The sequence below is a fragment of the Ranitomeya imitator genome, chromosome 2, assembly GCF_032444005.1.
Source record: "Ranitomeya imitator isolate aRanImi1 chromosome 2, aRanImi1.pri, whole genome shotgun sequence".
Classification (NCBI taxonomy): Eukaryota; Metazoa; Chordata; class Amphibia; order Anura; family Dendrobatidae; genus Ranitomeya; species Ranitomeya imitator.
Window position 1 is genome coordinate 681,444,083 of NC_091283.1, and position 17,274 is coordinate 681,461,356.

The window sequence follows — 17,274 nt, forward strand, 5'->3', positions numbered from 1 at the left end:
AAAATGGTTTAAGTCCGGGGGAAGATGGATGGTGAGACATACAGGGATATTCTTGAGCAAAACCTGTTTCAGTCTGTCAGTGATTTGAAAATGTTACGGAGGTTTACCTTCCAACAAGACAATGAACCAAAGCATACTGCTAAAGCAGCACTCAAGTGGTTTAAGAGGAATGTGTAAACGTTTTGGAGTTGCCTAGTCAACACAAAGACCTTAATCAAATTGAGAATCTCTGGTCAGACTTGAAGATTGCTGTTTACCAGAGGAAACCATCCAACTTGAAGGAGTTGGAAAGGTTTTGCAGTGAGGAATCGTCACAAATCCCAGTGGCAAGATATGGAAAGCTCATAGAGACTTATCTACAGCGTCTTACAGCAGTAATTACTGCAAAACAAGGCTCTCCAAAGTACTGACTTTAGGGGGTGGATAGTTTTGCCCATTGAAGTTTTCAGTTGTTACATCCTATTTGTTGTTTGCTTCACAAAAAAAGAAAACCAAATGTTCACAGTTGTAGGCATTTTCTTTACATGAACTGATGCAAACCATCACAAAAAAAAAAGAGTGGAATTCCAGCTTGTGAGATAAGAAAACACAAGAAATGCCAAAGGTGTGAATACTTTTTGCTAGCTACTGTAGATTTATATGTATTTCAGCAGAGGTGCGCGATCACTCCAGACATACACACAGTTGACTTTTGTGTGCAATGCACTAAAACTTATTCAGAACCACGTTCATATTGTCTGTAGTATAGAAAGGATATCTTTGTTAGGCCACATTCAGAAGGTCATAGATCCGCTCACCTGAGAGAATTGGGCCAACTATGCAAATTACAATCTGATCAGAAAGCCAGCAAAGCGTGATCCTGTTCTCTCAGATGAGAGAATCGCTGAACATTGAGGAAAAGATGGAAAACTAAATTTCTCCATCTTCTCCATTCTGAGAGTCTACGGAAATCTGACTGCACTCAGATGCCATCCGAGTGCAGTCTGGTATTTTTTACACACCCATAGACTTGATTGAATGGCATTCAATTTCAAAATTGAAGTCACAGCGAGCTTTTAGTCAAAGTGAAGTAAGATAAGCAGTTATACCTTTTGTAGTTCATGTATATATCGTGAAACCATGAAAGTAGAAAACACAGTGAATTCCTCCGTCTTTGCAGCAATGTAAGTGTACATTCTTTCTACTAACTTGGCACATTTTTGAACATAGGTGGCACCTGTAAAACATAAGAGAATTAAAAGGTGAACTAAACTTATTGGATAGTAAAGTACGTACAACTCTATTAGCTGCAAATGCGCAGAATTTATAACTTGCCACTGATTATCATGACATGCAAAGCAAAGAAACTTTGTACAAGCTACATTTAATTCTTTCACTGGCAAATCGGTAAGAAGTCATGACATTAAACCCCTCCCTTCTCACCCAGTTTTTTTTTCCTTTCGGACAGATCCATATTTTTTTAAAATCTGAAATGTCAAGTTTATTTGGTAATAACTTTAGGAAGCTTCTTTAGATTCCAGTAATATGGAGACAGTTTACTAGTGTCATATTGTTCTTTAGGTCAGCACTATATTTAGGCCAATATCAGAATTGAGCAAAAAGATACACAAGATATTGGAACAGCAACCAGATCAGAAAATTGTGGTCTTGGGAAACGAACCCGTCACCTCCTCCACTCTGCGGAGCCTATTTTGACTAGTAGACCATGCGGAGCCCATTTTGACTAGTAGACCATCATAAGTGCGTCGTACTGCAACATAATGAGATTGTTGTAAACAAAAATCCCAGTTGCATTCTAGATGGCCAGGGTGGCGACAATGGTGGTGACCCACCCTATAAAGAAAAAAGCCGACTCCAAAAGACATGAGAACAACAGGAGAATAAGGAGTATCAGATTAATGTAGTACAAACATGTACAAATTTTATTATAGTATTATTAATATAAAAAGACAATAGGATTAAGTGGAAAGATACTTAGACAAACATGTGACGGGGCCATACATAGTAAGTAGAAAAGTAATAGGACATCACCTGTATGCTGAAGAAATAAAGCAAAGAGAATACAATGATATTATTATTAATTATTATTTATTGTTATAGCGCCATTTATTCCATGGCGCTTTACATGTGAGGAGGGGTATACATAAAAACAAGTACAATAATCTTAAATAATACAAGTCATAACTGGTACAGAAGGAATGAGGACTCTGCCCGCGAGGGCTCACAATCTACAAGGGATAGGTGAGAATACAGTAGGTGAGGATAGAGCTGGTCATGCAGCGGTTTGGTCGATCGGTGGTAACTGCAGGTTGTAGGCTTGTCTGAAGAGGTGGGTCTTCAGGTTCTTTTTGAAGGTATTAAGGTATAGGTATGAAGGTATATTAAGAGGTGCACCCTGGTAAGACCTGTCCCAATACATGAAAGTGCATGACAAGGCTTCTTGCTCAGAGGGAAACCAAGTGGATTGTTACTTTAGATCAGTGTTCCCCAACTCTGGTCCTCAAGAGCCACCAACAGGTCATGTATTCAGGATTTCCTTAGTATTGCACAGGTGATGGAATTCTTGCCTTTCCAGGTAATGCAATTATCACCTGAGCAATACTAAAGAAATCCTGAAAACATGACCTGTTGGTGGCTTTTGAGGACTGGAGTTGGGGAACACTGCTTTAGATACTATGGCCCCCATGGGCCTCAATGAGTCCCTCAGTTTCGCTTCTTTCTTATAATAATATTTTCATTTGTATATTCAATGATCCTTACATTTGGTCCGCAATCCCTTTTGTCCACCTTAACCTCCTTTGTCCAGATGTTTTGATTTTAACCATGTTTTTATAGACTCATTTCTTATTTATTTTTGTTACTCATTATTTAGAGCAGGGGAGGGCAGTTAATTTTCCCGAGAGGCCACATGATAGACCGCGTCTGTTGTGGAGGGCCGAACCAATAGGCCGAAATTAATTTTGCTCAATATTAATATCAATATATTATAATTACATTATTGATAATTTTATTAATATTAATTGTATCACTTAACCCCTTCCCGACCTGTGACACAGCGTATGCGTCATGAAAGTCGGTGCCAATCCGACCTGTGACGCATATGCTGTGTCACAGAATGATCGCGTCCCTGCAGATCGGGTGAAAGGGTTAACTCCCATTTCACCCGATCGACAGGGGGAGTGGTAGTTTAGCCCAGGGGGGGTGGCTTCACCCCCCCCCCCCCGTGGCTACGATCGCTCTGATTGGCTGTTGAAAGTGAAACTGCCAATCAGAGCGATTTGTAATATTTCACCTAAAAAACTGGTGAAATATTACATTCCAGCCATGGCCGATGCTGCAATATCATCGGCCATGGCTGGAAACACTACTGTGCCCCCACCCCACCGATCGCCCCCCCAGCCCCCCGATCTGTGGCCCGCACCCCTCCGTCCTGTGCTCCGCTCCCCCGTCCTCCTGTCCGCTTCCCCCGTGCTCCAATCACCCTCCCCGTGCTCCAATCCACCCCACCTGCACACCGATCCACCCCCCCTGCACACCGATCCACCCGCCCGCACACCGATCCACCCCCTCATGCTCCGATGCACCCTCCCCCGTGCTCCGACGCCCCCCCGTGCCCTGATCTCCCCCCCTTATACTTAACGATCCTCCCGGCGTCCGTCCGTCTTCTTTCCTGGGCGCCGCCATGTTCCAAAATGGCGGGCGCATGCGCAGTGCGCCCGCCGAATCTGCCGGCCGGCCATAGATAGGGACAATAATAAAATAAACCAAAAACAAAGGAAAAAGTGAGCTGCACAGCCTTCCTTCTTCCGGCAGATCAGCAGCAGTGAGTGGTGACGGACTGACCAGTATAGGAGGTGCTCGCATGGAAGATAGATGCAAACATGTAGATCAGAACAGAAAACGCGGCAGCACTCACCCATCTGTGGTCCAATTCTTTATTCAAAACATGAACAAATACAGCCTTGCGATCCGAGGGAGTGCAGATGGACGGGAGGTGAGCAGGTGAACGACGACAGCTGTTTCGCGCTGATCCAAGCGCTCCCTCGGACCGCAAGGCTGTATGTGTTCATGTTTTGAATAAAGAATTGGACCACAGATGGGTGAGTGCTGCCGCATTTTCTGTTCTGATCTACATGTTTGCAATAATAAAATAAAGATTTTTTTTTTTTCCACTAAGGTTGGAGTTAGGGGTAGGGTTAGGGGTAGGGTTTCGGTATGTGCACACGTATTCTGTTCCTCTGCGGATTTTTCCGCAGCGGATTTGATAAATCCGCAGTGCTAAACCGCTGTGGATTTATTGCGGATTTACCGCGGTTTTTCTGCGCATTTCACTGCGGTTTTACAACTGCGATTTTCTATTGGAGCAGTTGTAAAACCGCTGCGGAATCCGCAGAAAGAAGTGACATGCTGCGGAATGCAAACCGCTGCGTTTCCGTGCAGTTTTTCCGCAGCATGTGTACAGCGATTTTGGTTTCCCATAGGTTTACATTGAACTGTAAACTCATGGGAAACTGCTGCGGATCCGCAGCGTTTTCCGCAGCGTGTGCACATACCTTTAGAATTAGGCTATGTGCACACGGTGCGGATTTGGCTGCGGATCCGCAGCAGTGTTCCATCAGGTTTACAGTACCATGTAAGCCTATGGAAAACCAAATCCGCTGTGCCCATGGTGCGGAAAATACCGCGCGGAAACGCTGCGTTGTATTTTCCGCAGCATGTCAATTCTTTGTGCGGATTCCGCAGCGTTTTACACCTGTTCCTCAATAGGAATCCGCAGGTGAAATCCGCGGTAAATTCGCAGGTAAAACGTAGTGCCTTTTACCCGCGGATTTTTCAAAAATGGTGCGGAAAAATCTCACACGAATCCGCAACGTGGGCACATAGCCTTAGGGTTAGGGTTGGGTTGGAATTAGGGTTGTGGTTAGGGGTGTGTTGGGGTTAGAATTGAGGGGTTTCCACTGTTTAGGCACATCAGGGGGTCTCCACCATTGATTCCAGCCAATCTTTTATTGAAAAAGTCAAATGGTGCTCCCTCACTTCCAAACCTCGACGTGCGCCCAAACAGTGGTTTACCCCCACATATGGGGTACCAGCATAGTCAGGACAAACTGTGCAACAATTACTGGGGTCCAATTTCTCCTGTTACCCTTGAGAAAATAAAAAATTGCTTGCTAAAACATCATTTTTGAGGAAAGAAAAATGATTTTTTATTTTCACGGCTCTGCGTTGTAAACGTCTGTGAAGCATTTGGGGGTTCAAAGTGCTCACCACACATCTAGATAAGTTCCTTGGGGGGGTCTAGTTTTCAAAATGGGGTCACTTGTGGGGGGTTTCTACTGTTTAGGCACACCAGGGGCTCTGCAAACGCAACGTGACGCCTGCACACCATTCCATCAAAGTCTGCATTTCAAAAGTCACTACTTCCCTTCTGAGCCCCGACGTGTGCCCAAACAGCGGTTTACCCCCACATATGGGGTATCAGCGTACTCAGGAGAAACTGGACAACAACTTTTGGGGTCCAATTTCTCCTGTAACCCTTGGGAAAATAAAAAATTCTGGGCTAAAAAATTATTTTTGAGGAAAGAAAACGTATTTATTATTTTCACTGCTCTGTGTTATAAACTTCTGTGAAGCACTTGGGGGTTGAAAGTGCTCACCACATATCTAGATTAGTTCCTTTCGGGGTCTAGTTTCCAAAATGGGGTCACTTGTGGGGGGTTTCTACTGTTTAGCCACATCAGGGGCTCTGCAAACGCAACGTAACGCCCGCAGAGCATTCCATCAAAGTCTGCATTTCAAAACGTCACTACTTCACTTCCGAGCCCCGACATGTGCCCAAACAGTGGTTTACCCCCACATATGGGGTATCAGCGTACTCAGGAGAAACTGTACAACAACTTTTGGGGTCAAATTTCTCCTGTTACCCTTGGGAAAATAAAAAATTGCAGGCTAAAAGATCATTTTAGAGAAAATAAAATTTTTATTTTATTTTCATGGCTCTGCGTTATAAACTTCTGTGAAGCACTTGGGGGTTCAAAGTCCTCTCCACACATCTAGATTAGTTCCTTTGGGGGTCTAGTTTCCAAAATGGGGTCATATGTGGGGGATCTCCAATGTTTAGGCACACAGGGGCTCTCCAAACGTGACATGGTGTCCGCTAGTGATTGGAGCTAATTTTCTATTTAAAAAGCCAGTTGGTGTGCCTTCCCTTCCGAGCCCTGCTGTGCGCCCAAACAGTGGTTTACCCCCACATATGGGGTATCAGCGTACTCAGGACAAACTGGACAACAACATTAGGGGTCCAATTTCTCCTATTACCCTTGGCAAAATAGGAAATTCCAGGCTAAAAATCATTTTTGAGGAAAGAAAAATTATTTTTTATTTTCATGGCTCTGCGTTATAAACTTCTGTGAAGCACCTGGGGGTTCAAAGTGCTCAATATGCATCTAGATAAGTTCCTTCGGGGGTCTAGTTTCCAAAATGGGGTCACTTGTGGGGGAGCTCCAATGTTTAGGCACACAGGGGCTCTCCAAACGCGACATGGTGTCCGCTAACAATTGGAGCTAATTTTCCATTCAAAAAGTCAAAAGGCGCGCCTTCCCTTCCGAGCCCTGCCGTGTGCCCAAACAGTGGTTTACCCCCACATATGAGGTATCGGCGTACTCGGGAAAAATTGCCCAACAAATTTTAGGATTCTTTTTATCCTATTGCCCATGTGAAAATGAAAAATTGAGGCGAAAATAATTTTTTTGTGAAAAAAAAGTACTTTTTCATTTTTACGGATCAATTTGTGAAGCACCTGGGGGTTCAAAGTTCTCACTATGCATCTAGATAAGTTCCTTGGGGTGTCTAGTTTCCAAAATGGGGTCACTTGTGGGGGAGCTCCAATTTTTAGGCACACGGGGGCTCTCCAAACGTGACATGGTGTCCGCTAAAGAGTGGAGACAATTTTTCATTCAAAAAGTCAAATGGCGCTCCTTCCCTTCCAAGCCCTGCCGTGCGCCCAAACAGTGGTTTACCCCCACATATGAGGTATCAGCGTAGTCAGGACAAATTGGACAACAACTTTCGTGGTTCAGTTTCTCCTTTTACCATTGGGAAAATAAAAAAAATTGTTGCTAAAAGATAATTTTTGTGACTAAAAAGTTAAATGTTCATTTTTTCCTTACACGTTGCTTCTGCTGCTGTGAAGCACCTGAAGGGTTAATAAACTTCTTGAATGTGCTTTTGAGCACCTTGAGGGGTGCATTTTTTAGAATGGTGTCACTTTTGGGTACTTTCAGCCATATAGACCCCTCAAACTGACTTCAAATGTGAGGTGGTCCCTAAAAAAAATGGTTTTGTAAATTTCGTTGTAAAAATGACAAATCGCTGGTCAAATTTTAACTCTTATAACTTCCTAGCAAAAAAAAATTTTGTTTCCAAAATTGTGCTGATGTAAAGTAGACATGTGGGAAATGTTATTTATTAACTATTTTGTGTCACATAACTCTCTGGTTTAACAGAATAAGAATTAAAAATGTGAAAATTGCGAAATTTTCAAAATTTTCGCCAAATTTCCGTTTTTATCACAAATAAACGTAGAATTTATTGACCTAAATTTACCACTAACATGAAGACCAATATGTCACGAAAAAATCTCAGAACCGCTAGGATCCGTTGAAGCGTTCCTGAGTTATTACCTCATAAAGGGACACTGGTCAGAATTGCAAAAAACGGCAAGGTCTTTAAGGTCAAAATAGGCTGGGTCATGAAGGGGTTAATATTGAGCAGAATTAAGTATACTGATATCCCCCTATTTATCGTTTGAACCCGAGTACAGCCCCCTCTGTATATCGTATGAGCACCCCAACAGCCCCTTATATGCAGCATGAGCCCCACACAGGGTCTCCATATACACTACATGAGCCCTACACAGCCTCCCTATACAGACTGCATGTCTCCCCCATAGCCTCCCCATGTGCAGCATGTCGCCCCATATGCAGCACCATGTGCAGCATGTCACCCCCATATGCAGCACCATGTGTACCTCGTCACCCCCATGTGCAGCACCATGTGCACCTTGTCACCCCCATGTGCAGCACCATGTGCACCTTGTCACCCCCATGTGCAGCACCATGTCACCCCATATGCAGCACTATGTCACCCCCATGTGAAGCACCATGTCATCACCATGTGCAGCATTATGTCATCACCATGTGCAGCATTATGTCACCACCATGTGCAGCACCAAGTTACCCCCATGTGCAGCACCATGTCACCCCCATGTGCAGCATCATGTCACCCCATATGCAGCACTATGTCACCCCCATGTGAAGCACCATGTCATCACCATGTGCAGCATTATGTCATCACCATGTGCACATTATGTCACCACCATGTGCAGCACCAAGTTACCCCCATGTGCAGCACCATGTCACCCCCATGTGCAGCATCATGTCACCCCCATGTGCAGCATCATGTCACCCCCATGTGCAGCACCATGTCACCCGCATGTGCAGCATCATGTCACCCCCATGTGCAGCACCATGTCACCCTCATATCACCGTGTCACCCCCATGTACAGAACCATGTCACCCCCATGTGCAGCACCATGTCACCCTCATATGCCACATCAAGTAACCCATCATGTGCAGAACCATGTCTCCTCATGTGCAGCACCATATCAGCTCCCCCTCCATGTGGACCACCTTGTGCAGAACCATGTCTCCTCCCATGTGCAGCACCATGTCACTCCCCCATGTGCAGCGCCATGTCACCCCCTCATGTGCAGAAGCATGACTCCCTCCCATGTGCATCACCATGTGCAGAACCATGTACAGCACCATGAAATGACGTCATTGCGTCATCTGTTTCACCCGCTGATTGGTAGAGGAAGTGGCCGGAGGCCCATCCTCCAACAAAGGAGTCAGCGGCGCAGCGCAGAGCCACAGATGGAGACAATGAGCAGGCGGGCACAGTGCAGCCTGTGGACCTCTGGTTGTCAGCCCCACGGCTGTCTCTGTCCCACGGGTTGCTCTTTGCCCAGGTCTGGTTTAGAGCCACCTGTGACCCATGGTGTTAACAGTGACCTTCTACTCTGCCTTTCTAGCTACTATCAATTCCAGAGACTCTCCTACACGGCATCCTGCAAATGTGCCTGCCTACATATACTTTTTTATGTTGATAAAATGGGTCATGTTGTGTTGGCTTGTTTTTTCTGCATTATCTGGTATCAGCTGGGTGTTTACATTTTTCCTTTATCCAATCCTTTTTGGGGACATGCATTGTGCATTTATCATGCTGCGGATGCACTGCTGCCTGCCGTATTCTGCGCTCGGCTGGACGTCTGTATGCCTTATGCACATGCCCAGGGACCTTTCCCCCTCCCTGCGCATGCGCAATGACGTTTGATGTCTTGTGCTGTAGCTGCCGAGACCTGCCGGATGCAGTGCGCATGCACCAAATGTGCCACTTCCTTTGGTCCACATGGGCCATATGACGCACACGTTACCGATCACCAGGGATATTTGAAGGTCCTGTCTGTAAACCCCACCCATTCCCTTGAGAAAGCGGGGTCTGGAACACGTAAAACTCACTTTGGGGGTCCTGCCATCTGGTTCAGGGTCATCCTTCTCACTCTGGTAAGCTCTGCCCCTTTCCCTTACTTGTTACCCCACTGTAATTATTGAATGTCATGCACTTTCATGTATTGGACAGGTCTTACCAGGGTGCACCTCTTAATATCAATGTATTATCTTTGCTTTATTGCTTAAGCAATAAATAAGGTGATGTCCTATTACTTTTCTACTTACTATGTATGACCCTGTCACATGTGTTTGTTTATGTAGCTCGTCACTTAATACTATTGTATTTTTATATTAATAATACTGTACTCTAAGCGTATGTTCTCATGGTCAGTAAACGCTGCTGCATGGACGCTGCGTACATCCACAGCGTCAAACCCGCAATGGCCAGGTTTTACAGCATAATCCCATCTCCACTATGTGTGCATGGACACCTCTGGCTTCCCAGAGACAGACATGCTGCGCATCTTTCTAGACAACAGCATGTCAATTTATGTAGCGGAAACGCTCCATCTCCGCTGTGTAAATTACCCATTCACTATCATTAGATGCGGTAAAACCACATTATCTTCTAGTAATATGCGTGTATTAAGTGCAGGAACGCAGCTTACGACACATGTGTACTAATTTACATAACAGCGTACCTTGTTTCAGCTGGAAGTGTGCGTACTCTGCAGTTTTCACAATCGATCAGCTGACCGCGAGAACTGCCATGCACGTGACCGCCGGGGATGGGGTTATCTCGGGTCAATTGTCAAGTTCTCATGATCAGCTGACCGCAAGAAGTGCAGTGCACGTAAACGCCAGGGACAGGAGTGTATGTCATCATTTCAATTAAAAAACTATATTCTGGCTGTGTCTTTATTTACCACGTAACTATAGGATTAGTAATGGTGAGGTATCTCATAGACACCTCTCCATTACTAAGCCGTGGGCTTGATGTCACCTGACATTACAGAGGTGACATCAACCCCACAAATATGAACCCCACTTGCCACCGCTACAGGGCAAGAGGGAAGAGCCGGGCAAAGGGCCAGAATAGGTGCATCTAATATCCATGGAGCTTTAGTAAGGTTGGTTGTCAAAAATGGGGGAGACCTCCTGCCGTTTTTTTATTTAAAAAAAAAAAAAACAGCTTGTTGACCCCTCTATTCTTGATAACCAACCTTGCAGAAACTAACAGCTGAGGGATGCAGCCCCCAGATGTGAATTTTGCCTGGTTGGTTCAAGAAAATAAGGGGGAACCCACGTCGGGTTTTTCATTCATTTATTTAGTTAGATCGCAGGCGGCTGTGGAATACCCCGATCATCGTCTCCTGCTGTCACTTATTAGCGGCAGCAGGTGTCAGATGATGGGGGTAAGAGTCCCAAAAGCTCCCACCTGCTGTCATCGTTCGGACATCATTCTCCTCTGCTCGCGCCGATAGCCAGCAGATCAGGGGAGAATGATGAGAGACGCCTTCAGCACCAGTCTCCAGGGAACAGAGCTTACTGTAGCGCTTCTTCCCCAGCGGCCTTCCGTGTGGTATTGATGTGGCACATGGTTGCCACACGTGTGCCGCACGTAGTATACACATCTCTGGTACCATTTTTTCCAGTACTGGAAATATCAGGACATGTAAAACCCGCCTAAAAGCTGAGAGAGTCTCTGGGATCCAGACAGACTCTTGCATCTTTCATTCAGACACTAACATTTCTGGATTGTGAGTCATGGGGAAAGCAAAAGAATTGTCAAGGGATCTACGGGAAAAGGTAGTTGAACTGTATAAAACAGGAAAGGGATACAAAAAGACCAAGGAATTGATAATGCCAGGCAACTGTGATTAACAACAGGAAAATCAGGGGCTCTGTAAAAACAAAATCATAGGCAGGTAGACCAACAAAAATGTCATCCACAACGGTCAGGAAAATTGTTTGCGATGCAAAGAAAAACCCACAAATAACATCAGCTGAAATACAGGAGACTCTGAAAACTAGAAGTGGCTGTTTCAAGATGCACAATGAGGAGGCACTTGAAGAAAAATGGTCTGCATGGTGGAGTCACCAGAAGAAAGTCATTACTGCGCAAATGCCACAAAGTATCTCCCCTACAATATGCAAAACAGCACAGAGACAAGCCTCAAAGCTTCTGGAACAAGGTAATTTGGAGTGATGAGATCAAAATTGAACTTTTTGGCCACAACCATAAACGTTACATTTGGAGAGAGGTCAACAAGGCCTATGATGAAAGGAACACCATTCCTACTGTAAAGTACCGAGGTGAATCGCTGATGTTTTACGGATGTGTGAGCTAACAAAGGCACAGGATGCTTGGTCAAAGTTGAAGGAAAGATGAATGCAGCATGTTATCAGCAAATAGTGGAGGCAGATTTGCAATCATCAGCCTGGAAGCTGCGCATGGGACGTACCTGGACGTTCCAACATGACAATGATCAAAAACTCAAGGCAATGTCGACCTATCATTGGCTACAGCAGAACAAAGTGAAGGTTCTGGAGTGGCCATCTCAGTCTCCTGACCTCAATATCATTGAGCCACTCTGGGGAGATCTCAGCAGGAGTGCTATGATGCTGGGGTGCCTGGCCACTCATTAGATGTAGGCGTCTGTGAACGGCAGCTTTTTTTCCATTCAGTTCTCTGCAGTGGGCTTTGGGAAAATGGCCACCATTTTATTACCTCAATTGCAAACACGCCAAGGCAATCGGGAAGAGCTGTGGTTAAAGGGAACTTGTCACCCCCAAACTCGAAGATGAGCTAAGCCCACCAGCATCAGGGGCTCATCTACAGCATTCTGTAATGCTGTAGATAAGCCCCCAATGTATCCTGAAAGATGAAAGAAAGAGGTTAGATTATACTCACCCAGGGGCGGTCCCACTGCGGTTCGGTCCGATGGGCGTCGCGGTCCGGTCCGGGGCCTCCCATCTTCTTATAATGACGTCCTCTTCTTGTATTCACACTGCGGCTCCGGCGCACTTTCTTTGCCCTGTTGAGGGCATAGCAAAGTACTGCAGTGCGAAGGCGCCGGGGAAGGTCAGAGAGGCCCGGCGCCTGCACACTGCAGTACTTTGCTCTGCCCTCAACAGGGCAGACAAAGTACGCCTGCGTCGGAGCCGCAGCGTGAAGACAAGAAGAGGACGTCATCCTATGAAGATGGGAGGCCCCGGACCGGACTGCGACGCCCATCGGATTAGACCACCCCCCCCTTCCCCAGGTGAGTATAATATAACCTCTTTAAGAGCCAGAATTGGCACATCTAATGGATGCATCATTTCTGTGGCGGCTGTTCTCATTAGACTGGGAAGGGGTATTCTCAGGCTGGCAAGGCCCACTCCAGCCTAAAAATGGCGGCCCGCTACCACCCCACAAAATGTGTAAGCATTAGACGCTCCAATTTTGGTGGTTTGCCTAGGGCTTCCCGTCTGCGCTGCCAAAGAGGGTCATATTTTGGGGTTGATGTCAGCTGTGTAATGTTCAGAGAATGAGGCTCAATAGGGTTACTCACAGTAAGCGTCGGGCACGAGCATGAGCATTTTCGAGCTTGCCGCTGAAAAGGAGTAACTATCAAGTCTCATTCTGCACTCTCTCTGAACAAGACTTCATAGGATTTGTTGTGGGACTTTACACTCTTTGATTACCATCGGACCGTCCTGGATTTATTTTTAATTAATAGATGGGTAAACGAGGGAATGAAGGAGTCTTTATTCAAATACAGTATTTTTTCCTGTGTGTCTTTTTATTTTTTTAAACTATTAACTTACTGGGTTAGCAATCGGGATGTCTGATAGACGCCACCCTATTACTAACATCTGTGCTCGATGTCAGGTAACACCAACCCCAAAATAATACCCTGCTTGCAAACGCATCAAGACGAGAGAAGAACTGGGCAAAGAGCCAAAATTTGCACATCTAATGGATGACTTTTCTGGGTCTGTTGCGGGCTGCTATTATTAGGCTGGGGAGGGCCAAAAATCCATGGCACTTTCCAGCCTGAGACTACCAGAATCCAGCTGCCCACTTTACTTTGGCTGGTTATCAAAAAAATGAGGTACCCATAGCCATTTTTTTTAAAATTATTTACATATTTAACAAAAAAAAAAAAAAAGAGTGGGAAGCCCTCTATTTTTGATAATCAGCCAAGATAAAGCAGAGAGCTGAGGGATGTAGCCACCAGCTGTCTGCTTTACATGCGATTGTTTTCAAAAATAGTAGGGACCCAACGTCCAAGTATTGGCATGGCTAAGATGGGGCTAGAAATGTCAACACCAGAAAAGCTTGTTGATTGGCTACGCTGCAGTCTTTCAACAAGCTTTGTTTTGGCTGCCGAACCCAAACAGTAAAACAGACTTCCTGGAGAAGTCCGTATTCGGAGTCTGTGCACTTGTGTCCGTTAGAGAAAGTGGTAGATGTTGTCAATTCCAGTACCCTTTATTTTTTCATTTAATGTACTCACTTGTCTAAATATAGAGATGGTCTAAGCGACATTAAATAAAGTTAATGTCAACAGGGCTCATTGCCCAGATGGTTTGCATCCAAGAGTTCATAGGGAATTCATCTCAGTTATTGCTGCAGCCCTATACATAATTTTTTGGAGACACAAGTGACTGGTGCCGTACCAAACAAACAACAAAGTAGTGCAAATTTCAAAAAGAGCTCTAGGTCTTTTCTGGGTGATTATAAACCCTTAAACTAACACCTATTGTGGGAAAAATGTCTGAGGAGCTTATAAGAAAATAGATATAGTAGAGTGTGATAAAAAATAACTTTATAAGTGATAGCCAGCACAAACTTTAATAAGGACAGAAGTTGTCAAAACAATCTGATTAGCTTTTAAGAGTTGAGTAAACATCTGGACAGAGGAGCAGCTGTTAAGTGTTTTTCGACTTTGTAAAGGCATTTAACAATGCCTTGCAGATGCCTAATGGGTGGCTAAACTAGGATTTATATGATTAGAAAGTAAGGTTTGTAATTGAATTGAAAATTGGCTCAAAGTGTGACTGCACCAGAGAGTTGTGGTGACTGACTGCTACTCTGAATGGTCTCCAGTTATAAGTGGTGAACCAAGACTCAGTGCCGGGACCACTATTATTCAACTTATTTATAAATTATATAGATGGGACTAATAGTGTTTTCATTTTTGCAGACGACACCAAACTGTATAGTGTTGTGCAGTCTATGGAAGATACTAATGAGTTATAATAATCTTTATTTTTATATAGCGCTAACATATTCCGCAGCGCTTTACAAGTTGCACACATTATCATCACTGTCCCCGTTGGGGCTCACATTCTAAACTCCCTATCAGTATGTCTTTGGAATGTGGGAGGAAACCGGAGTACCCGGAGGAAACCCACGCAAACACGGAGAGAACATACAAACTCTTTGCAGATGTTGTCCTTGGTGGGGTTTGAACCCAGGACTCCAGCGCTGCAAGGCTGCTGTGCTATCCACTGCGCCACCGTGACTTGCATAAACCAAGTGTTTGGGCATTTATTTGGCAGACAAGGTTCAATATGGAGAAATGTAGCTATGTATATAGACTTGGAGAGTCACTTGTAGAGAAGGATCTGTGTATACTTCTATATCAGACTTTACAAAGTGTGACCTCATCTGGAATATGCAGTTCAGTTCTAGGCCCCAGTTCATAGAATGGAGGATCTTCGATAACAGGAGAGAATAATAGAATTACATTTATTTATTCTTGAGAGTTGTACACTAGCGTTTACCCCCATAATCTATAAAGAAAGTTACCTTTATCTCCTTTTTGTCGTCCTTCATGCATGACAGATGCAACCAATCTATGAAAACAGCTCAAGAATGTTGGAATCGATTTTAACATTACCTTAATGCACAAAGAAAAACATTGAAAAAATTAGCAAGGGTTTAAAAAAAAACAAAAAACAAAAAAAAACAATTAGATTTAACACTATAAATTGTACTCCACTGAATAGTAGGAATAAAATCTTGAATAAGGCTTAATCAACTACCTGCAAATTTCTACTTATATGGCGCATGATGCGGAGAGCTCAAACCCACACATCGATACACTGGACTTCTAGTTCTCATAGCTAGCACCGCATCTAAACAAAACTGCACATTTTAGAAAAACTATATTATAGAGACACATCACCTTGATGAGGTCTGTAAGCGCTGTGAAATTAATGGCGCTATATATGCAAGTAAAATGAATAACCATCACAGTATTGAAATAAAGGTCTCATTCGTTCCTGCTGCACACCTAAACCTGTTGATTCTTGTTCTGTCCATTCTAATATGGACAGTGTGGTTCCAATTATGCATTAAAGTTTACTATCATCAGTGTTTTGGTTTTGCTGTGCTATAGCACCATCTAGTGGTGGTTAAATTTATAACCTGTGTTTTAGTTATAATTAGAGTGTTGCATTGTGGGATTGTACCAAGGTATGCTGGGAGAGAGAGACTCCATTACTTTTCTGTGTACTACCTGGGACACACGTGCTTATGTGCTGTGCTGGAACCATCTATTTACTTGCAATCCTGGTTAAGTTTATCCGGTAAGATTGTTACTTCTGTTCTTGTAATATAGTGTTGTACAGAATGTGATTTACTGTATGGCAGCTAGTATTTAGGAAACCTATGATCAGTGACTTTCTGTATGTCGTTATATAGACGTTGCATCATCCTGTACACCTTTCTGTTAGTTGTAAAGTATCAGCTGTGCTATTATTTTACCCAATACTTATCCATATCATTTGTATTCTTTATAGTTTTACCGCGCTCATGTTTACCAATAAACAAGTTAGACTACAGAGAACAGTCTGCTTATTTGGGAGACAGAAGTGGTTTATGCCGTATGTCGGATCACACACCGTATCAACGTGTATGAAGACAAAACAATTCTCTATTAAATAAATCCCAGATGTAATGGGAAACAAATGTAATACATATGCAAATGTGTTTTTTTTTCTTACATCACATGTTAAGCAACCGATTTCCTAGAGCTGTTCTTTTTTCTAAGCTGTATTGTTTACGCCCAACCATCTGAGGTTACCATGGCGTCTGTGACAAAGCCTGTAACAAAGAGCAGCAAGAAAACAGCCGCTGCTAAAATTGAGCAGCATATTCTGTGAAAGATTGCATTATGGAGGCATGAAAGTGAGCTGTAGTTGATTTCACCCTTGCTTCTCTCGATGGTGAAACTGACTTCAGTAGCACGGTGAAATGAATCGTGCAATTCTGACATTGTTTTTTGGAAATGTTTCTATGGCATTCATCGTGTGGCAAAAATGACCTAGAAATATGATCGTCCTTGTCGGTGCTATTAACCCCTTAATCCCATATGACGTACTATCCCGTCAAGGTGATGTGGGACTTAATTCCCAGTGATGGGATAGTACGTCATATGCGATCGGCCGCGCTCATGGGGGCCCATCTGCGCACGTGTGGCCTCAGGAAGATGGCCGCCCCCACCGATCACCAGGGAAATAGAGCCGATCATGCGTTTTTTCTTCACCTGCGCAGTGGATTCAGCAGTTGGGCATGCACAAACCACTACACCACCAACGGAAAGATATTGCAAGATCTGGGGGAAGAAACAGCGATGTCACCACGCCCATCTGACCAGACCAGCCTGATTGACAGGCGAAAACAGCGACTTTGGTAAGGTATTGCGGCAGCATAGGTGGGGAATCAGGGTACACAAAATACACTACTGTAACACACAGCTCAGGCCCT

The 17,274-nt window shown here is 44.3% G+C and overlaps 1 protein-coding gene across 2 annotated transcripts in view; it reads right to left on the bottom strand.

Moving 5' to 3' along the window:
- The window catches only part of URB2 (URB2 ribosome biogenesis homolog), a 290,020-nt gene that overhangs the window by 69,583 nt on the left and 203,163 nt on the right, over window positions 1-17,274 (bottom strand). For both annotated transcript variants that reach the window (XM_069753059.1, XM_069753058.1), the window contains 2 exons: window positions 15,313-15,403; window positions 1,089-1,216 (listed from right to left, as the gene is read on the bottom strand). In XM_069753059.1, the coding sequence (XP_069609160.1) occupies window positions 1,089-1,216; window positions 15,313-15,403 (219 nt within the window). The remainder of the gene's footprint in view (window positions 1-1,088; window positions 1,217-15,312; window positions 15,404-17,274) is intronic.